The sequence below is a fragment of the Solanum dulcamara genome, chromosome 8 (assembly GCF_947179165.1).
Source record: "Solanum dulcamara chromosome 8, daSolDulc1.2, whole genome shotgun sequence".
Lineage (NCBI taxonomy): Eukaryota > Viridiplantae > Streptophyta > Magnoliopsida > Solanales > Solanaceae > Solanum > Solanum dulcamara.
In genome coordinates this window covers 75,268,182-75,290,938 of record NC_077244.1, presented here as the reverse complement: position 1 = coordinate 75,290,938, position 22,757 = coordinate 75,268,182, and the positions used below count along the sequence as shown (strand labels likewise).

The window sequence follows — 22,757 nt, the reverse complement described above, 5'->3', positions numbered from 1 at the left end:
CAATGTTTTTCTTATTATATGTTTTCTTCTTTGTTTTATTGGGCTTGATGCACTTAAGTCGAGGGTATTTTGAAAACAATTTTTCTACCTTCACGAGATAGTAGTAAAATCTACATGGGACCATCATGAGATTTCACTGAATATATTATTATTGTTTAATGGAAAGATAGGACCATCAGTATTCTACATAAAAAAAAAAGATAAAGAATTTTACAATGAATAAATTCAATTAAGTCTCCTTCATATTTTGATGTTATCTTCTCAAAGTTAAAACCTCTCTAACTAGATATCAACTCATTCTGCATTACCAAAAATTACCACTCCAATTGACAAAAAGAAAAAGACTTTTGGCAACAAACAAGAAACATTCCTAAATCCCCGTTATCTAAAACTTGATTAGAAGGATTAAGCACAAACAAGGGGACAGGTGGTAATCATAATTCGTCAGGTTTCCTTTTGTTTTCTTGCAAATAAATTATTAATTCGTTTAAATAAATTATCAACTGTTTAACTGGCACCAAAAAAGTTTCATTCTTCTTTTCAAAGAAGCTCAATTTCACACAGATCTTAAATAATCTCTCTTTCTCAATCATTCTTCTACCAACGGCGGTGAATAGTGCTCGGAATGTCTCCAAAGCCATCGGAAAATGGAATCGACGGCGACGATGAGAGGGACGACGAAGAAGAAGAAGATTCTGAAGAAGAGGAGGAGGAGGAAGAAGAAGAGGATGAGCCGAGGTTGAAGTATCAGAGAATGGGTGCAAGTGTGCCGTCGCTTCTGTCTGCTGATGCTGCCACTTCTATTGCCGTCTCTGAACGAATGATCGCCTTTGGTACACACGGTGGAGCTGTTCACATTCTCGATTTCCTTGGTAATCAGGTGATTAATTCTTCTCCTGAATTGAATTTGAGTTCTACTCGTACTTATTTTTGTTCGAAAGTCACTACTGAATTTATTTCAATTGCCTATGAAGCATTGATCAGTCGTCACCTACAAAATCACTTTTTCCCTCATTCTAGTGATGCTCTAAAGTTCAGGGTAGGGATTTCATTGGGAAGTCTATCAGAACGATACACCAGAAGGCCTAGAGAATGACAGGAACTTCTTTGATGGTTGACTTTTCCAAAACACACTTTAAAGTGTGTATTGTAAAAAAAATTATAGCTCAGTTTTTATTATCCAGAATATAGGCTCTTGGATGAACCAGAACTATTCAATTTTTTTTAAAAAATGGTTTTCTGTGAAAAAGTATTGCCACATCCTAATGTTACTCTAGCGACTTTGTAGCCACTAGATAGGTTGCAGCTGGCTGCCTCATTGTGTTTGTTGTCACTTGAAGATTTTCAGTATTTTTTTTTTGTTAGCATCTAGAGAAGTAACAAAATCTGTTTTCTCCTAAAATGTTGTTGTGTTCAAGGTAGTTCTCTTCTGCCCTGATCATGTGTTGTACAGGACCATTCTCGTCTACATATGGTTATACACTATCAAATAGAATAAATTCTCGCTATCAGAAAGTTCAAGTTGTCTAGTTAAGTTACATTTTAGTATCAGATTTACTTTGGAGGGCAGAGGACTGTCACAGGGAGGCCTTAAGGAACCTGTTTTGAGCTGTGGTAGTTGTCGTTGTTTTATGGACAAATTTTGTTCTTGATTCCCCATTTACAAAGGCTTAAATCATTTCAGTGATCGCCGTATTTGAAAACACTGCTGTCAGGGTCATTAGTAAGAAGTGAGAATAGTTGATTATGGAAAGAAGAACTTTGGTCAGATTGGCATAAGGTTGTCACCAGTACAGAAACTACCTACGTCTCTACCAATACTGTACAGGCTTCTAGAACACATGTAAAGATAAAACAAGGAATAAAAACTTATTTTGCAACTCTTGGTTAACATCATACAGCATGGTTGAAAGTTTTGACCTACTTGAAAAAGAAAAGCTTCCTATTTCTTACACTATGTTATCAACAATAACATATATCACTAAGATTATTCTGTAAAATATGTTAATGACTTTCCTGACTTTCAAAGATTTTTTTTTGCTCAGTCTAGCTTGATATTATATCATAAAACAAATAGGTAATACAGCTTCTAAAAGTATCATCTTGTAGGTTTATTCAGAAGATATCTAAGAATGTTCTTTATTATCTATGTATAAAATGAGCTTCCTTTTCTTTGATTTAAAATTTCCTGATTGTTTGTATGTTTTGCAACTCTAATTACTACAGGTCAAGGAGTTTGCTCCTCACACTGCTTCTGTCAATGACCTTTGCTTTGACACAGAAGGAGAATACGTCGGTAGCTGCTCTGATGATGGCTCTGTTGTAATAAATAGTCTTTTTACTGATGAGAAGATGAAATTTGAGTATCACCGACCAATGAAGGCCATTGCTCTAGACCCAGACTATGCAAGAACATCTTCCAGAAGATTTGTCACTGGTGGTTTGCCTGGTCAATTGTATTTAAATGTTAAGAAGTGGCTAGGCTATCGTGACCAGGTTTGTTGTATATTTTTTGTGGTAATTATTTACCTGCACTTTCTATATTGAAAAATTTGACAATACCTGGGGAATCTTCTGATCATTCCTAGTGTACTTCTATTTGGCAGGTTTTGCACTCTGGTGAAGGTCCAATTCATGCGGTGAAGTGGAGAACTAGCCTCGTTGCCTGGGCGAATGATACAGGAGTTAAAGTCTATGATGCTTGCAATGATCAGCGTATAACATTCATTGAAAGACCTCGTGGGATTCCACTCCCTGAACTGCTGCTCCCACATATTGTTTGGCAGGTTGGCTTTGTAACTCTCATGCAGCTTATGATCACCAACCATATCTGTGGATTTTACTCATATTTGAGTTACATGTATTTCTTACTTGGAAGAGATCAAGATATGTGAAAATGCAATTTAGTGCTACTACATTGTATAGGCTTTTCCTACAAATTTTGAAAGAAGAATAAGATTATAGTGGTACTCCTAATCTTTTTTTGAATAATAAGAACGTAGTTGTACTTTTTTGGATCTCAGTTATCATGCGTCTTACTTTTGAATATTCTGGCCATTCTCTTATTCTACAATGACATTCAGGATGACAGTCTTTTGGTCATTGGTTGGGGAACATCTGTGAAAATCGCATTGATAAGAACGACTCAAAGCAAGGGCGTGAATGGGACATACAAGCATATGCCTATGTCTGGTCTGAATCAGGTGGATATAGTGGCATCTTTTCAAACCAGCTATTTCATTTCAGGAATTGCTCCCTTTGGTGATTCTTTGGTTATTCTAGCTTATATACCGGGTGAAGAAGATGGAGAGAAAGACTCCAGTAGCACTATTCCCTCCAGGCAGGTAATTGTTTCATTTTCTGCTTTTTGACCCTGAACTTTACTCGCAGATCAAATCGCTTTGACTTGGCCCTTGTTCCTGTATGGAACAATCTTATTGCTTTCTCTACTTAATGTTTGGTGAAACGCTCTCATGTGCTCAACATGTATGTGTAACTGAGATAGTGATGAAGTGCTGTTACACTACTTCTGTGTACCTGTAATTTCCTTTGTTGAGTTTTTCAACCGCAAGTGCTGTTGTTGGCTAGGCTAAAAGCTTGAGGAACAGAATGTGATAGTTTAAGCAATTCATAATTTTCTTTGGCATCTTCTGTTATGGTAAGATTCACAATTCACAAATTGAGCATTTTGGAATTCATTTCTCAATTCGAAAACTTTAACTCCAACCTAATTTTCATAAAAAGACAGTTTTAGCAATTTAACTGTTAACATTCAAACCAAAAAATAAAAGTGAGAAGAGGATTGGATTAAGTTGATAGGGGTCAGGGTGGGCGAAGTTTTCTGGTGGAAGGGTTGGACTGGGAGCATCTGCACTGAAGAGGGGTCTTCTTAGTGAGAAGGATAATCTAGTCCACTTGTAGCTCAGTTTGGTAATAATTCTTGCTTCTCGAAACAAAATTGGGTTATGTATACACTTTTTGTTTACTTGGATAAAAAACTTTCTGGGTTTCACTTCAATGCATAGATTGGAAGGACTTACGAATATATTAGAAGTTGAGGAGGGCTAATGTGTCAAAATTAAATAACAAAAATAGAGGAAAGTGCATTCAACTACCCTAGCCTTGTAAACCTTAGCCATCTTAATAGTCATGTCTGCGGTGTTCTAACACATGCCATATGTGAATGAATGAACTATATGACATTCTGTTCCTTCACTTGTATATGTGTTTTTCTTGAAGAGTTGAGGGCATTTTGCTGAACTTCAAGTTTTGCACACTAGATGCTATGAACGTCCCTATTTTTTGATCAAGTTTCTATAGTAATAGTTGCTGGACTTTTTGAATATCTAACAGGGAAATGCCCAAAGACCAGAAGTGCGAGTTGTGACGTGGAATAATGATGAGCTCGCAACGGACGCTCTTCCTGTACACGGCTTTGAGCATTACAAGGCCAAAGACTATTCGCTGGCTCATGCTCCATTCTCTGGTACTGTTTGCTTGACTGTAGCTATTTCCTCAATTTCCTCTTCTTTTCACATGGGCTTGCAATGAGAGTTTTTATGGGAAAAGGTAACATGTCCAAATGATTATAGGTAGCAGCTATGCAGGAGGTCAGTGGGCTGCTGGTGATGAACCCCTATACTATATTGTATCCCCCAAGGATGTGGTTATTGCAAAACCACGGTGCGTAAGCTCTTTTTGTTTCTTCATATGGTTTTGAAATTTTTGTCACAGACATTATTATTATGTTTTATTTTCATTAAGCTAAAGTGGTATTTTCTTAGGGGAATTTTTCCCGCTGCATATCCTTCATTTTCTTGAATAAAATAGATAATTTATTAGTAATAAAGTAAATGTTAGTATGTAAAAGGAGGGACATCATTTCCTCAGTCAACATAACTTGCAATGATTTGTAAAAGGAACTTTTGACCATGTGTGCACACCTATAGTTTTCAAAGTCCAATAAATGAAGACTTTCCTTAGCTAAGTCAGATATATCCTTAAGAGGCCTATTTCGCCTTAACAGAAAAGTATTCTTGACTATCCAGACTGCGTAACTTGCATTACTTTCAGTTCTTGCATCCAATTATTCTTATAAAGTGCGTACTTTTATTTAGTCACTTATAAGTTGAGTTGCTTTCACTGGGTTTGTTGTTGTTATTGTTATAAGTTGAGTCGCAGTCTTCACCAAAGATAGTCATTTTGTTATAAAACAAACCAATTTTTCTTATTCCAGACTTCCACTTTGGCATGACAAACTTACTCCCAACTCAATTATGTAGTTCCTCCATAAAATATGATATCCTTCCCAAAGAAAGTCACCAATAGCACACTTTAGTGCAGTGGGATGCTATAAGTACATTATTGAATGAGAATAATGCAACCCTCGAAAGTTAAGACGTCCCTTCCAATTTACGTTAAGTGCCTTCGTTGTTTTTAATTTAACAACCACTTATTAGCACTTACCAGCTCTTAATAGGTCTGAATTGTTCAAATCTTATACTGAGTGTTAAATTCATTAAAACGTTTGCTTAAATATTTTCGAATGTAACATCTTACCAATTTTCTATTTATTACCACAACACAACCAAGTCATTCACCTCTACCACCAACCACCTCTATTACCAGCCTCCATCACACAACCATGTCTACCATCAACCACCAACCACCTCCAGCCTCCACCTGCACAACTATCACGGCTAACCGCCTCTACCACCACTGCCAACCAACTACATCCACGCAACCTTTGTATACCATCGTACAACCACCACTGTCAGCCTCCTCTACCAACCAAGATCACCACCAGACACCAACTTATGACCATACTACCACCATAATCAGTTGCGACTGCCTCTAGCTTTCTAGAGTGATTCATTAAAGAAACAATTTGTAACACCATTTAAACTAATATTTTCTCTAATATTTCGTTGATATAATATTTAGTATCAATTTGTTTGATTTTCTGTGTTTATTAGTTTCTAAATAAAGATAAATTATACACATTCATAAGCTAAAAAATGAACACTCTTAATTATTCAGTGGTCAAATCTAAATATTGTGTTTTAATAATCATACGTATATTCAGATTCAAACATCTTAATAAAAACAAATGTAACCTTACTCATGTTAATAGTTGAGCCAAATTTAACAATACAAATTCTCTGAAGGCGTATGGGTCGTCTGGTTCACGGGATAAAAAAAACTGATTCCAGGATGGAATGTGGGATTATTTAGTCTCAATATTGTTTCCGTTTTAAACAATCTAAGTATTAGTTATGCCACAGTTTTAGCATTATTCTTTTACTACATCCAATGTGGGAGAACAATCCTAGGATAAACAATTAAATGACAAAATTGTGCTTCTCCAAAGCTTTACTTCCAGAGTTCTTTAAGAAGACCAAGGTTCTTCATCTTATACACATTCATAAGCTAAAAAATGAACACTCTTAATTATTCAGTGGTCAAATCTAAATATTGTGTTTTAATAATCATACGTATATTCAGATTTAAACATCTTAATAAAAACAAATGTAACCTTACTCATGTTAATAGTTGAGCCAAATTTAACAATACAAATTCTCTGAAGGCGTATGGGTCGTCTGGTTCACGGGATAAAAAAAACTGATTCCAGGATGGAATGTGGGATTATTTAGTCTCAATATTGTTTCCGTTTTAAACAATCTAAGTATTAGTTATGCCACAGTTTTAGCATTATTCTTTTACTACATCCAATGTGGGAGAACAATCCTAGGATAAACAATTAAATGACAAAATTGTGCTTCTCCAAAGCTTTACTTCCAGAGTTCTTTAAGAAGACCAAGGTTCTTCATCTTAAAAAAAAAAGGCCAAGGTTAAATTTGGGAAGAAAAGTTTATCCAAGTTTATTTACTATAAAACCAAATGTATGTTATTTATAATACTCCATATATCCAATTTTTAATCATATATCTACAAAAAAAACCTATATCCACTAAATAAACTCGTTATTATTTAGTCCCCGTATTATAATGCTCACATTATAATCCCGGTCATTTGCAGACCAAATGACTCCTTGGAGTGTTGGCAAAGTCGATACCTGTCTTTTGATCCCTTTCTGTCTTTTAATCTGGACCAATCTATCCTTGAACACATCCGGATCTTATACCGTTGATATATCTTGGGTGATGATAAAATGCTAAAGCTAATAATAATAATGAAATGATAATATGTTAAAGCTAACTGAGAATGAAACATAGGCAAATGCTGGCAATCGTAGCAGAGTGTGTGTGTGCAGTATCTTACGTTGATTTATTTTTTTTGCTCACATCTAAATTTTACTTACAAAGGTTTCTTTCAGATTTATAGATCGAGAGGAAATTAACAATGTATTTTTACTAAGGTCAATTGCAGATGTAAGGTTCCTAGTTTGATTAATTTGCATCCAAGCTCTAGATCATTGCTACACAATTTGTTCAGGGCTTCTAATTTGAACAAAAGCTGAGAATGAAATTATGTTCATTACTTACTTTGAATGTGCTACTAGAAATTTATGATTTTGTACCTGTTTCTGTAGATGGATGTCAAACCTGTAACATCTCTTTTATTCAAAAAAAGGGAAACCCCTCCCCCTTTCCAGATATAGGAATGCATATTGGCAAATATTGTCATTTTAATATGTGCTTATATTCCGAGATCGGTTGTTAGGGATGCAGAGGATCACATTAATTGGCTTCTCCAGCATGGATGGCATGAGAAAGCTTTAGAAGCGGTTGAAGCCAATCAGGGTCAGAGTGAACTACTTGATGAGGTATTCAATTTGAATTTGGTTTCTAATCCTCAAGGGTCTAATGTTAATATAAGTTCAGCTGAATGTAAGGTTAATTTCCTGCTATAATGTTCTATAGAGCTCTCAACTGCATCTTCACTTGTATTTATGCATAAAAGGATTGGGATGTTTCGGGAAAAGGATTCTTTTTCCTTGCTTGCATTTGTATAAGATGGTTAAATTGATTTAGAAAATAGCAGTCTACTTGTGTGCACTCAATCAAGTCGAGTACCGATGGCAATGGGTTGGGATTCCTAGCTCTCCACTATCTTCTCTTATTAATTCAATATTAGAAAGATTAAGAAAAGCATTTATGGTGATCATAAATTGATATTAGAGGGTAGAATTGTTCGGTGGTTATACCTAATTAAAACCATGTACATAATGAGTGTAAATGGCTACCCAGCTATCACACTGGGGGTGTCAAAATGAGCCAAATATAGATAACCCGCTCAGAATTTTATGGGTTGGGCTCAAGATAATTTGAATTGGGTCAATCTCAACCCATTCAAGCCTTAATCCATTTTAAAAGAATCTTCAACTGAACCCAATTTAATCTTCAAAAAATTTCAACCCATTTACTCTTTAGTAATGTATGTTCCCATATTGAAGGTATGAGTTACTATCTATTTTATATCTTCTAGGATTGATCTATCCATTTATAACTTCTTTTTCTTTTCTTGAGTTGAAATTCAAATTATGGTTATAAAAGTTAAATAACAATATGTTAAAATTATTGAGATTAAGCGGGTCAAATTTGGCAGGTCATGACTCAACCCTATTTTGAGCCCATTTGAGCCCAAAGTAAATTTAGGCGGGTCATGACCCAACCCAATTTCTATTTCAACCCATTTTATATCTTCAATTTCAACCCAACCCGCCCATTTGACACCCCTATATAATACATTAGAAATTATTAACTACCCATAACTCTTAACAGAGTGGTTGATTGGCAGTCATTGGATTTGCACTGAATTTCACCACTGGGGTATTTAATGGAGATAAATCATGCTTGACGAGAACTCATTTAGGAAGTTGCTCAATTTTGGCACGAAAAGAACGGAAGTGGTTCATTCCAAAAAGATAGAAAGCTTTTTTACGAGGTACAATTAGAAATTTCTCTTTATTTGATTTGTTACAAAATCGACCATGGATCAATTCCGTTTTGTTTGGAGGTATTGAGTACACTATGAGCTTCATGTTACTCTTTCCAAGTGACATGTCCAGGGCATCCCAATTGGATTGACGGGTTGTCGTTTTCAATGTCTATAGATAATGTCTATGTCAAGAAAATTTTTGATCTTCCCATTTCCATTTTGTATGTGATCAAAATTTTGCATAACCTATTACAAATCTCATTGTGGTTTGTTTCTCTCTCAATCAGGTTGGTTCAAGATACCTTGATCATTTGATTGTTGAAAGAAAATATGCTGAAGCAGCATCTTTGTGTCCAAAGTTGTTGCGAGGATCAGCTTCCGCATGGGAAAGGTATTGAATGGTGTTAAAATCACAATCTTTAGGAATTATACTTTCGTAATTTTATTTGGATATTGTACTAGATGGGTTTTCCACTTTGCACATCTCCGGCAGCTTCCAGTTTTGGTTCCATATATCCCAACTGAAAACCCAAGATTACGTGATACGGCTTATGAGGTCTGTACATTACTGTGATGGTTGCTTTCACTTCTTGGTATGACTTCTCTTTTGCAGCTAAAGAAACTCAACTGGTAAAGTATATGTTGTGATTTAGGTAGCTCTTGTTGCTTTGGCGACAAATCCATCTTTTCACAAGGATCTGTTATCAACGGTCAAATCTTGGCCACCTCACATTTATTCTACAAAGCCTGTTTTCTCTGCTATTGAACCTCAGTTTAATACCTCATCTATGACTGATCCACTCAAAGAGGTACGTGTGTAGAGGTTCCTGTCTATGACTTATATGCAAAAGTTTTTTGGTATATTCGCTCAATGTGCTAGTTCTACCATGTAGGCGCTAGCTGAGTTATATGTAATTGATGGACAACATGATAAAGCTTTTGCTCTTTATGCTGATGTAAGTTCCACTTCCACTTATAACAATCATCATGATGTACTAAAGTGAATACTCTCTAGCGAAGTGTGGTTGTGTGTTTGACTTTGTTTTTGTTTATTCCATGATGTTTTCAGCTTATGAAACCGGATCTATTTGAATTCATCGAAAAGCATAATTTGCATGATGCTGTTCGTGAAAAGGTATGTTTTTATGATGGACGGCTGAAGTTATTAACATGATTCATGCTGTGAAAATGATATAATTCAGCTCAACTCAAATTTATTTGGAGTGCAAAGTCTAACTCTGTTTCCATTGTTATTAACTATCTTCTTCGGATTTAGGACAGTTACCATTTCACTATTTTGTAGAAAAAATAAGCCCCCTTTTTTTTTGGTATATTTGGTCTCATTTGGTGAATTCATCACTAATTCCTCAACTTATCAGTCTTAATTCCCTTGACGTGGATTGATAGGTCGTCCAACTAATGATGATCAGCTGCAAGCGTGCAGTACTATTATTAATCCAGCAGCGTGACTTAATACCGTCATCTGAAGTGGTATCACAGCTTATTGCTGCAAGGGATAAGTGTGATTACCGATACTTTTTGCATCTCTATCTTCATTCACTTTTTGAAGTGAATCCCCATGCTGGAAAGGATTGCCATGACATGCAGGTTTGTATAAATTGACTTTACAAGTATTGACTCAAAACCTGAATAGGTCTTGAGGTAAAATTATCTGATTTGATGAGATGTCTTCCACAAGTGAGAATATATCTTTTCTTGTTCTAGTTGGGACTGTTTTCTGCTTTAATGCTACCTGACAGTAGAGACAGTGTCTTTGTAATAATTTTTAGGTGGCCATTTTCTATAAATACTACATATCTATACTCTTAAATTTTAATACTATAGTTTACAATAACTTTACAAATCATTACCCAGGAACCTCAAGCCATTGGCAAACTTCAAATTGTTTAATCATTCCAAATATGGTAATTTAGCAAATTTGGATTGATTTCAATCAATAAAAATGCAACTGCTAGGTTTGATATCATTCTTCCAGTTTGGCTTCTTTATCAATATTTGTACAAGCCATAAGTAGCCCAAACAGAAGCTATGTTATGGTTACCCACTCACATTAGTAGTTTGTTAATGAAAACAACTGTCTACCAGTGTTCCATATTGTATGTCTGGTTTTGAATTGCATTCTCATCCCATACCACAAAAGATAAGATCCAACCACATTTTACGTTAAGGTTCCAACAGTTTGATTTTCTGATCTTTTGGTTAAGTATCTGTAAGACTGTAACCAAAAAAGGACAGCCCGGTGCACTAAAGCTCCCGCTATGCGCAGGGTCCGGGGAAGGGCCCGACCTGTAACCAAAATGAGGCTAAAAACAAATCAGCTGTCCTTTATGAGCTAATAAGAAAGAGAACATTTAACTGTAAAGTCCAAGAAAATATGATGCTGGAAATGACAACACGAGTTCTTTACTGTGTCTTCCCTCATTTTTTATTCATGTATTCTCTAATTTATATGCATCTAATCTTGGTGTGGATGCTCCAACACCTTTTTAAAAGTTGAAATCCCTTTATGGTCTTTCCTATATTGTCTATTATTTGATGGTTTTTGTATGACTCCCATAGGTTGAGCTGTATGCTGACTATGATCCTAAGATGCTGCCTACCTTTCTTAGAAGCAGCCAGCATTATACATTGGAGAAGGTTTGTGAAAATGAATGGCTGACAATCTCAATCTGTGCCCGGTTGGTCTTTCTTATTTTATTTATACACATATTCACCTTGTACAGAAATTTTTTGTCAGGCTTATGAAGTTTGTGTGAAGAAAGATTTACTGAAAGAGCAAGTTTTCATCCTTGGAAGAATGGGGAATGCAAAGCAAGCGCTTGCTGTTATCATTAATAGGTTAGGAGATATAGAAGAGGTACTTGAACCTTATTTTATGATCTTCATCTTACTTTCAAATTTGGTGATGAGACAAGCCCCATAACTAAATACATGCAGGCCATAGAATTTGTAAGCATGCAACAAGATGATGAACTCTGGGAAGAACTGATAAAACAAAGTTTTCATAAGCCTGAAATGGTAAAGTTCATCACTTTCTTTTTCTCCCGTTATGTTTGCAAAGCGAGATAAAACAGACACTTCTCTTTTATGTTTTGGATTAAGTTTCCTTTTCTATGCTTCACCTTATTTTTTACAGGTTGGTGTATTGTTAGAGCATACTGTAGGGAATCTTGATCCACTCTACATTGTCAATATGTTGCCCAATGACCTGGAGATACCTCGGTAAGTTAGTCAGAAAAACTCGCTCTTCTGTTCTAATCTGCAAATTGGCCGTTGCTTTCTACAAAATTGCATGCAATACATCTTTGTACTTGTATGACAAAATGAGTTGCACAGGGCTAGGATATTCTGTAATTCCAAGTGCTATTTATTGATCTGGATTTCATTTATAGCTAACTTCCTGAATGTAATTGCAATATTGCTCTCATTTCAGTCTGAGGGATCGTCTGGTCAAGATTGTGACAGACTACAGGACAGAGACTTCTCTTAGACATGGGTGCAATGATATACTCAAGGTACATTATTTTATTTACCTACCTTCCATGGTATCATAGGGAAGATTCGCATTATCTTCAAAGTTGTACAGGGGAAATTCTTTGACAATTTGGGTTTTACTTACAGGCTGATTGCATGAATTTGTTGGTTAAATATTACAAAGAAGCGAAGCGCGGTGTTTGCTTGAGTGATGTAGATGATGTATCTTCCTGCAGGGGTGAGAAGAGTGCTTCACATCTGGGAGAGAGAACAATGAGCATGAAAGCCGTGGAAGTTAAGTCTAAAACCAGGGGAGGTGGAAGGTGCTGCATATGTTTTGATCCATTTTCTATACTGAATGTATCAATCATTGCATTCTTTTGTTGTCATGCCTTTCATACAACGTGTCTTATGGAGTCCACCATTTCCATTGGTGGCAATAAAGAGACAGGAATCGCTGCCCAGAGGACTGTCTCATATGATGAATATGATAATGGTGTTAACGATGATTATGAGGGTGAGGACGAAGAAGAGGATACCTCTTCAGGTGCCCCACAGATGCGTTGTATTTTGTGTACCACAGCTGCAGGTTAAATATCTGCTAATTTTGTTCCTGTACCATAGTTGTGCGTGGTGTGTGCATATATGTTGAGCTTGTGCGATTTAGATACTAGCATCTTCTTGTACTAAGGTCTGTAGCTTTAGTAAATTGTACCATTTTTTATTTTTGAGTTCCTTTCCCTGCTCAATTCCCTAAGATAATAGGGTGCGAGAATAAATGCAGTTTTCCAGATTTCCTGTACTATTGTTTTTGAGTGTGTGAAAATTGACTGGTGCTCGAAGTATTACCGCCAATGAATGTCCCCCCCCCCCCCCCCACCCACTTTTTGTGTTTTTTTTTTTTGACATTTATTGTGTGATAAGTTAGTAAAGGAAGCATTAACAAGTAACAGCACTAAGATGACTTTGATAGTAGAAAGCCATAGAGCAGCAGTTGCCTGACTGTGAAAGGAGATTTACCAAAAAACTGATGGAACTGCTAGTAAATGAAGGCATGCATCATGATCATCCAGCTTTTTGTTCGATTTGGTCTTTCAGTTTAATCCAAATAAAACGCACCCTTATCCACGGAGACTAAATAGGTAGGCTACATACATCCTGTTTCAAGCAGTTTCACTAAGTTATATTCCTAAAGATTGCAGTAACATAAAACATAGAAGGTCTATTAACACCATCCAATAAGCCTATACGAACTCAATTTGACCAAAACAGATTCAGATATCAACTCGTAATATTAACAGTATATATACCTTCACGGTCTAGAAAGAATTGGTTTTTGTGATCTGGCTGTCTAGAATTCCTCTTCCGAGGTAGCAACAAAAACTTGAATTCCCTTAGGTAGGCTACTAGGAAGTTTATCATGAAGATATTCATAAAAAAAATATTATCACGAATCTTTACAAAAAGATTCCCCCTACATTGACAAGCCATGCCAACGGTATTCATCTTACTGAAGAAGACTAATTGAAAGAAGAGCAAATCCATCAGTAGACGAAGTAAGAACTAAGAAAAGATAAAAAAGGATTTATACAAATTAAAACAAGCATTCGAATTCCCTTAAGTAACTAGGAAAGAATGTTTATCATGGTGAGTGTCAAAAAAACATTATCACAAGCCTTTACAAAAAAATCCGCGATACTGACAAAGATTTAGGGACAAATGCACCCACACTACAAGCCAAGCCAAATATTACTAAAAAATAGAAATAGGGAGAAACCCATGATTCGACGAGTAAGAAAAAGTAAGAAGGATCTACTACAAAATAGAACATGAATTCGAACATTGGGAAAGGAAGTTTATCATAGAGTATTCCATAAAAGCATTATCACAAGCCTTCACTAAAACTCCCCACTATATTGACAAGTTTTAGGGAACAAATGCACCCACACTACTAAACAAGCCAAGAGGGAGCATATTTGTCACTAGACAAGTAAGAAAAGGTAAGAACAGTCTATTCATAATAGGAAGTATATCAGAAAGCTCAGAAAATAATTGTCAAGGTGAATAGTGCATATAGAGGACTTACTATTTAAAGCCCTTTTGCCACGTAGACATTAGTAAAATTTTTAGCCATGTAAAATATAGTACATGTTTTTTTTTCTAGATATAGAATAAATATATAAATTACTGAATGTACGAAAGAGGAACAAGATAATTTCAAATGTAATTTTCCTTGACAATACCAATAGGGTCTGACAAAGATAGAAAGGCACCCAAACACCTGTAGGCATATCAACCTCCGACAGAAACTTGTAAAGCCAAAGGCAATATACTTCAATACACAACATGCCGTTGCAAAAACAAGTACGTGATCTGTAGCCCACAGACCCAAAAACAAAACAAAGACTGATAGTTTAATATTAGCTTGTTGCGCATGGCAATATGCTGTAAATAATAAAACCAGAAGAACATTCCTACTCAATTCAGTGATCTAAAGATCAGTGAATTTTTCAGCAGTAAAACATGACATTCGAAACATTGGCATGAATGTTAGGAAGAGGCCTGATTTGTGCAGCTATCCGCTCCCTGGTTCCTGCTCCTCCATCACCTCCACTAGTAGTTGATCTTAAATCCGTATCATCCTCGATGTAATAGCGTGCACGGAAAGCAGCTAGATGTGCATAGTAGGCTGGAGGCACTGCGTAAAAAACACCATAATAAGTAAAGAAACAAAAACAGTCGAGAGAACTCAATAACTGTAAAAGAGACAAGTTTTCAAAAACACTAAGCAGGCAAAACTAACCTAAGGAAACTGATCGTGTACACCTTGCATACCTGTGAGATGAACAAGATGTGGATTATATGATTTTCGAAATATAAAAAGATATATGTCTTCCAAGTAAATAAAGTTCAAGAGATTTTACGTGTAGCACAGGTAGTTTGTTAAATTCTGAATGGCATCTGCGCTGAATGCGTTCTCATCAAACAGTACATGGTAATGTGCGGGACGACTGGTGCCCTAATGAATTCAAGCAAGAGAGACCATAAAGGTTCTTACAACTGTAAATGAAGTAATTTAACAAAATTACCTTGATCCCAGCGTGGCTACACAAGTAAAAATCAAACTCAGTTGGATGGCAAATCTTGGTATCTACCACAGTACCTATTTTGCAAAAGTAATAGCAGTCATCATTTATTATTCATCAATGTGGTCACACATAGAATTATGCTTGAATGCGTCTATCAGATATTTGGGAGAGGAAAAAACCGAAACCTGGCAAAATGTTTCCACTCTTGTCTGTCATATTACGATCATTATGATTGGCAGGGAATAGACGTGTATGATGTCGCTTCTGCACTACCACAAAGGTCACTCGTGGCAAATAACCTTCTTCCAGGGAATTGCATGCCTAAAGAAAGGTCTGTTAGGATTGTAACAAAGACCAAATTGGGACTTCTGGTGTAATTGATACCTTCTCAGATGTGTATTTCATTAACAGTACACACCAGTTAACATACAATATAAACTTGAGGCTTCATATAGTCATCTATCAAATTTGTCTAATTTTACAATAACAAGACACATAAAGTGAGAAGATAAAAGAAACATCATCCTGCAAAATGAAAATACAGAAAGCACTAAGCTTTTGGTACAGAACAACAGACAAGATTGTATACCTTGCGGATTGCATCCATTTCTTCCAATAAAACCTGATTGAATTGTCCTTCGCTGACTCCATCTCTGTAATTTTACAGTGATTGATTGGCTAATATGGAAAAAGGAGCACAAGATCACTAACATGACCAACTACAACAAAAACTGACCTATAGAAGATTATTCTAGCAGGCTTATGCCCTGTCGATCTTCGAAATGCTTTCAGCAATTCCCTGAAAAAGAATTAATTTGTAAGATGAGAAGAACTTTGGTATGGAAGGCACAAGCATGGAACAAAATTAAGGACTTCTACATAATCATTCCACCGCGAACAATCCCTTTTTTAGGATCTTCCTTCTCTGTGTATAAGTCCATAATGATCTCTTTCCTATGGGGCTGTGCAGAAACAATGCCCTTATATTTAGTAACTTCAGGCCAATCCATTGATGCGACCACCTGCAAAAGAGAACTTACCACCAGTTCATTTTAATTGAAAATGGAAGATCCTTTTAAGCTTCAATAACAATTTTCAAAATAAGAGATGTGAAGTAATATTCAGTATACAGCTGCTATAGAGGGACTAGAATCTTCTCCGGGTTGCGGATGTGTCACATCAGCACCAAAGACAATTGTGGGCACATCAGTGAGGTAAGGTATTCTTCTATTAACTGCCTGCTCCAAAACAGAGTTTCTTCCACCCACCTGAAGTAAATGCACACACAAAAAAATTAGACAACTCTTTTAGAAACTCTTTTACCTCTTTGCAATACTAGGCATGACAAACCTTGACATTTATCTTTAGAGCGAGGTTTTCAAAATATTGATTATTTGCCTGGCCACAATTCTTTGGATTGCAACATTGGGAAACAATTCCCAAATCTGTTTCGCACACACGCTTGATCAGTCCTGAAAAAACAACACTCCAAACTAAATCAGCATTCAACTACCTACTTCATTTCGTGGTGCTATGTTCTTCCTTTGGTTAGTCAGTAAATCAACAATCTAATATCTCTCACCATAATATCCAGGCGCGTCAGGAACAATAACAATTAACAGCTGAAGATATTTCGCTTGATGGTTCCCCTTATTTATCTCTTGCATAGATTCTCTATGGATATCACCAAGAGTCTTCTCAATCTGCCCAGCAAGAGCTCTGCGAGGCTCCACCAAGGGCGTATTGTTGAACCTCTACAACCAAACATAACAAGACACAGCATGTGACTTCATAAGCCCATGAAACTGCACAATTATGGAAAGTGAAATATGTAGCCTTACCATCCCTTTGCTATTGCACATAGCGACCAGTTGCCTGCAGAGCGGCTCTGGATTAAGCCGTGAGAAGCTAACACACGTCCATGTATCTACCGAGGCACCATCAATCAATTTCTAAACAACAGAAAAAAGAATTATATTGAGCCTCCTAAACTGGCAATGAATAATGTCACTGATTAAAAAGTTCAGGATCGTTTAATTTCAAAAAAAAAGTTCAAGATTGTTTAACCAATCAATATGACAGCTTTTGACAAAAATGAGAGATATGCATATGTCAATTTAAGTTCTCAATGACACTGGAAATTAAACACCCTCAAAATTCATAAAGTAATTTTAGGAAGTAACAAAAGAATCCCATTAGCTAGAAAATAATAAGAACAAGAAGCTCTAGGATAATATCAGGAATAAGCAATCTTTTTTAGGTAAGAACGTCTCATGTGTATCCAGAATTACTCAAAGAGGACAAGTGACTATTGAAATACCTTATTAATCATATTCCATTGACCAACCCTGGGATCCACTCGTGATTCTTTCCCAGACTCGTGATACCTTAGCTGCAAGACCAATAATGAAACAGATGGTAAGCTCACGTAAAACTAAAGATCTAATGAATGAATCAAACAAAGCATAGTCAAAGGAAATACCATTGGAGGTTGAAGCACCCGTGCTTCAATGGTGGTGAGTTCACTTTGAACTCCAATACCAAATTCAGTCGCCATTGCATCATTACCATAATCGTTAGCTCTCACAATCTACAAGACAAAAGAACCATCCAATCAAAAACAACATGTAAAAAGCATGTGCAACTAATTTCGACAAGAACCAATCTCATGTTCGATAGATCTGATGTGTACTTGCCGTTTTAATGCTACCCTCCCTTATATTTGGTCTCTGACAGGTTGCCTTCAGCATCTCTGTTACCTGCCTGCTATTTAGCATTTTTGTGTATCTTTGTCCACTGACAATTTTGCAAATCTGAAAGAAGACATATCAGACGAGACAGCTAGTACATGCAGAAAAATAACCGCAATAGGAAAGGTGGAAAATAAAATTAAAAGGGAAGTAAGAGTAAGTAACCTCCATAGGTAGATACACAGGCTTTTTTAAATTGCTGCCAGACTGAATCGCTGGCAACATAGGATACCTTAGTACAATATTGTACTTCTGTCGGAAGTAGTCAGCAACAGATATCTCTCTTTCAGTGCCATCAACAGAAAACCTTAATCAATTTGAGATTGTCAAAAACAATTAGTGATTCCTAGGAGAACATAAAGTTATCCAAAAATACAATTTTAACAACAAATACAAGAAAAATGAAACTAATAAGGCAACAACCATATAAGAAAAAATTGTTTCAATCCAATCCTATGAATATAAAATTAAAAGAATGCATTATAAAAACTTGTAGACAGATCAATTTGTGATGTTACATTAGATTGATGATAAAGTTAGTGTGCTTAAAAGCTTCGAAATGTTGTTAACTAACTGCGTACCCATAAAATAACCAGCTTAACATCAAAAACAAGAGTATGAAGCTATAGTCTAACCGCTCATATAAGTCACAGTCCCTAAATTAGTAACATACATCAACTCCCTTGCTGGTCGATTAGACAACCCCGAGATCCTGTAGCGTCTAATACCTTGATGACTCACCTCTACCTTAACACCTTTCAAAACCTTTTTGACCTGAAAAATAGTGAAAAGAATGAACATTTAAAACATTTTTCCAATAAGTAGAATAAACATCTAAAAAAGCATTTTAGTATTGAGCAAAGGACATCTAGAAACACTATCATCCTACAGATATTCATTTCTTTTACCAACATATTTCAGGGGCTTCAAATTGTGCCAAACCATAAACAGAGCATAGACGAGGACTACAGACAAGAAATTCTCAAGTACCTTCAACCGATCCTGATCAGACATCCACCTATTAGGATCCCTGAGATTCAGGTACTTAAAAACGTAATCAGAGACTAAAATGGGCTCATAGAATGCTCTGGCTGACGTATCTGCAAGCACAGTAGCAGGAGAAGAAACGTGTTAGAGAAAGTAGTCCAATTAGTCTTAAAGAAGCAAAAAATCTAAAAAGAAACCAAACACAAAATGTAAATCCCCGTCCTGGACTTCCTTGCAGGTTCATACCAATATTGAGAGAAGGGCCCATCTGAGTTAGTCGAAGACTCTGATAATACCCTTTCCAGTATTCCAACCCAGCAGTAAGCGATTCATGGTCTCCCAACGAATGGTGGAAAAACGACCGCCCCACTACTTCATAGCTGCAGTTGTAAGAGTTTGCAGTGTCTTAATTATGATTCAAATGGATTAAGGAAAAAAGAAAACGAACAGAGAAGAACCTACACATTTGATGGCGTAGCCCGCAGCACCACATCCAAGGCTTGTATAGTCTCCTGCGGGGCATCTGACTGCCTACTTTGCAAGAACTGTTTCAAATGGTGAATATCAACTTTGGCAGCAAAATTAATGGAGACCTTAAACTCCCTTTCCCTCCTGAAAAAATAAAACAATGCAACAAAGTTCATAAAGGAAACAATACAAATGAATAAAAACAAGGCCGTGGTAAATCAACAAAATACTATTAATCTACAGCAATTTACAAACAGACGAATTGCTGTGCTTGGAAATATGCAAACACTAATAGCAAACTTACCTTGCTCCACCATTATCATCAGCAAGCTTGACAACAAACTCCTTGGAGGTGAATGGTAGCGCACTCGCAGTGTAAACACTCTTTCGACCATCATATGCTAATAGTCGACCACCCAAGTGTGAAACTTTATAGTCGTCAACTAGCTGTTTGATTATCTTTCTGCACACATTCTTTGACAGAACCTCGGGAGAGATTGTAACCTGAAAATTCAAAATTAAAAGTGATTAATAAAGGAGACATTGACCATTGCTGTAACAAACTCTAACTGTGATCCATCAATTAACACATCAAAAAACAATTATTACTATAACTAAAAAAAACAGCATTGATATAACAATACTAAAATTTCAAAACTTGATTTTCAGTAAAAAAAAATCATGGAGTTAGAAACTATTGTTCCTAATTAGTAATCCACTCTAGTCCAAAAAATAAATGAATTTTTAAAGTGTTACACACAACTGAAGAAAGTTAATAATAAATGGCATTAATTAGAGGGTAATTTGTCAATATAACATATTGCTACTTCCCAAATATTTCTTAAAACTAGATATAGTTGAATAACCCATTAAAGAGAGGGTAATATTGGAAAAAAATAATATGAAATAATTCATTTCATTTTATAATTGATAACACTATTAGAAAGAATGATAATTTTGGGAAAAAATAATTAATAATTAATATGAAATAAAAATGTGCCAAAACTTCATTTATTTTGAATAGCAGATAGTACAAAATAAACATTACAATTTACACCTATATGTATAAAGCAATGTGTATATGCATATAATGCACACACAACACATAAATAAATAGACACATAAGACACTTGGACATTATTACCCCCACATAACAATGTATCATATGCATATAATACACACACATATATATACATTAAAAAAAAGATATGTATATGTATACTCTATAACTGTATACAGATGATTCAGCTATATAACATATACACGTACATATATATACCACAACAACAACATACCCAGTGACACATGTACATATATATATATACATAAATACAGATGATTCAGGTATCTGAAACATGCATACACACACATAAAAAACAGATATATCATATATACATATATACAGATGATTCAGGTATCTGACACATACATACACACACATAAAAACAGATATATCATATATACAGACAATTCAGGTATATAACATATACATATACACATATAAAAAATTATTATGTGTATTTAATAGAGAGAGAAACACACGACATAAAAAACAATAAAAAATCATCAACTAATACATCAAGGCTGTTTACTTACATCATAGTGATGTAGATCTCGATCAGCAATCTCAACGAGAAAGTGATTTGCCCTCACAATACACTTCCGCCCGACCGTTCCGTAACCCGGTCTCGGCGGAACTCCAATGTGTTTGGATGATGCCGGCGGCGGCTTTGGCGGCTGTACCGAAGTCGACGGTCCCGCTTGATGCACAGGGATGGCCGCAACAGGAGGCTGTGCCGGCGCTGAGGACTGTTGTACGGGCTGGGGCCTAGCAGGAGGATTTGCAGATGAGGAAGGTTGAAGCGAAAGCTTCTGTTCAACCTCCCGAGTCATCGATGAAACCGCCATTGACGGTTGTTGATGTTGATACATCGGCGGAGCATTGACACCCGGCGATCCTCCAGTGGGATACGCTCCTCGACCACGACCACCGGGAGACGACGGCCATCCTCTGCCACGACCACCGGAAGGAGGTGTTCGACCACCAGAGCCTCTGCCTCCAGCAGCAGGGGAACCACCACGACGTCCTCGTCCACGTTCCGACATTGTTATCGATCGAGAAAAAAAAGAGTAGGAAGGGAAGTTGATTGTGAGAGTGATGAAAAGTGACAGCGGAAGAAGTGGGGAAGACCTCTGTTAGTACTCACTTATATAGGAGGAAATTGGGGAAGATATTTACCCTCCGGTCCTCAATTACAACGTTAATTATTCTCAAGTACACGCAGTAATTTTCTATTTCGATCTTTGTTTAGGGGTTGTTTGACTGATATAACCGATGATTATTCAGTGGTAAAATGTAAGTGGATGTTTGGCCTTTCTATTTGAAAGTTGGAATTGTGTTTGATCATGAATATGAATTAAAGTTTTTCTAGACTTTTTGTGAATAATTGGAGTGAAAAAAATAAAGAACATAATTTTGTTGTTTTTCAAATTCTTGAAAATTTTGAAGTTGACTTCCGAAATTTTATGGTCAAACATATTTTTCGGAATTCAACTCCTAAAAAGGTGAAAAAAACTCATAGTGAAATGCCTTTTTGTGTTTGGCTAAGGGTATTAGTTAGTCTCAAAAATATTTATCTCATCATTTGTACTAAAATGATGGGATAAATTATTTTATATAAATAGTGAGATAACTTTGTCTATCTCATCCATCGTACCAAACAACTCTTAGAAATTTAAATTAGTTGAACCAATCTGGAGACACATATAGTTGACAAGATCTTTCACTTAGATATATTTACTACGACTTTTACTATTTAAAAGCCTATAGTAGGGCCGAACTGTGCCATTTTAATACTTTTTACCGATCAAATATGTAAAGAGTGTGTATACACTCATCATGACACGTCAAAATAGAAAATTAAATGAAGACACGTGATTGAAACTGTAATAGAATTCAATTGCGCCATTTTAATGCTTTTGCTGACTCGGACAAATGTGTAAAGAGTATGTAACATACTCGACAGTGACATGTAAATATTACGAATCAAATAAAGACACGTTGAAA

At 36.0% G+C, this 22,757-nt stretch overlaps 2 protein-coding genes across 4 annotated transcripts; one reads left to right on the top strand and one right to left on the bottom strand.

Moving 5' to 3' along the window:
• Positions 1 to 313: 313 nt before the first annotated feature.
• LOC129899219 (vacuolar protein sorting-associated protein 41 homolog) lies at positions 314 to 13,251 on the top strand. 3 transcript variants are annotated; one of them, XM_055974096.1, is made up of 20 exons: positions 314 to 427; positions 618 to 880; positions 2,227 to 2,496; positions 2,607 to 2,786; positions 3,084 to 3,344; positions 4,354 to 4,486; positions 4,593 to 4,683; positions 7,684 to 7,786; positions 9,189 to 9,292; positions 9,364 to 9,457; positions 9,555 to 9,710; positions 9,795 to 9,857; positions 9,971 to 10,036; positions 10,309 to 10,509; positions 11,482 to 11,559; positions 11,660 to 11,779; positions 11,860 to 11,940; positions 12,059 to 12,144; positions 12,356 to 12,437; positions 12,544 to 13,251. In XM_055974096.1, the coding sequence occupies exons 2-20, from the start codon at positions 626 to 628 to the stop codon at positions 12,988 to 12,990; spliced, it is 2,871 nt and encodes a 956-aa protein (XP_055830071.1). In that variant the 5' UTR covers positions 314 to 427; positions 618 to 625; the 3' UTR covers positions 12,991 to 13,251. The 3 variants fall into 3 exon arrangements, with proteins under 3 accessions (XP_055830071.1, XP_055830072.1, XP_055830070.1); XM_055974097.1 differs by having other exon boundaries at positions 314 to 448; XM_055974095.1 differs by lacking the exon at positions 314 to 427 and having other exon boundaries at positions 465 to 880.
• A 1,360-nt stretch (positions 13,252 to 14,611) lies between these two features.
• Positions 14,612 to 21,939, bottom strand: LOC129899375 (protein argonaute 5-like). The gene is made up of 22 exons (XM_055974322.1): positions 21,287 to 21,939; positions 19,995 to 20,194; positions 19,685 to 19,834; positions 19,469 to 19,602; positions 19,226 to 19,335; positions 18,909 to 19,009; positions 18,401 to 18,542; positions 18,182 to 18,298; positions 17,968 to 18,075; positions 17,806 to 17,877; positions 17,327 to 17,437; positions 17,068 to 17,239; positions 16,836 to 16,957; positions 16,616 to 16,753; positions 16,365 to 16,507; positions 16,222 to 16,284; positions 16,075 to 16,138; positions 15,671 to 15,806; positions 15,486 to 15,559; positions 15,321 to 15,415; positions 15,200 to 15,231; positions 14,612 to 15,094 (listed from the first exon to the last, which is right to left on the bottom strand). The coding sequence occupies exons 1-22, from the start codon at positions 21,794 to 21,796 to the stop codon at positions 14,907 to 14,909; spliced, it is 2,982 nt and encodes a 993-aa protein (XP_055830297.1). The 5' UTR covers positions 21,797 to 21,939; the 3' UTR covers positions 14,612 to 14,906.
• Positions 21,940 to 22,757: the final 818 nt, after the last annotated feature.

Bases quoted from the DNA above. Each gene is read 5' to 3' on its own strand.
- LOC129899219 (XM_055974096.1), top strand. From the start codon at position 626: ATGTCTCCAAAGCCATCGGAAAATGGAATCGACGGCGACGATGAGAGG. The intron at 881-2,226 runs GTGATTAATTCT...TAATTACTACAG, and splicing joins TCGATTTCCTTGGTAATCAG to GTCAAGGAGTTTGCTCCTCA. The intron at 12,438-12,543 runs GTACATTATTTT...TTTTACTTACAG, and splicing joins GGTGCAATGATATACTCAAG to GCTGATTGCATGAATTTGTT.
- LOC129899375 (XM_055974322.1), bottom strand. From the start codon at position 21,796: ATGTCGGAACGTGGACGAGGACGTCGTGGTGGTTCCCCTGCTGCTGGA. The intron at 19,010-19,225 runs GTACTTGAGAAT...ACTATTTTTCAG, and splicing joins CTGATCAGGATCGGTTGAAG to GTCAAAAAGGTTTTGAAAGG. The intron at 18,076-18,181 runs GCAAGTACACAT...TTTGTCTTGTAG, and splicing joins GGGAGGGTAGCATTAAAACG to ATTGTGAGAGCTAACGATTA.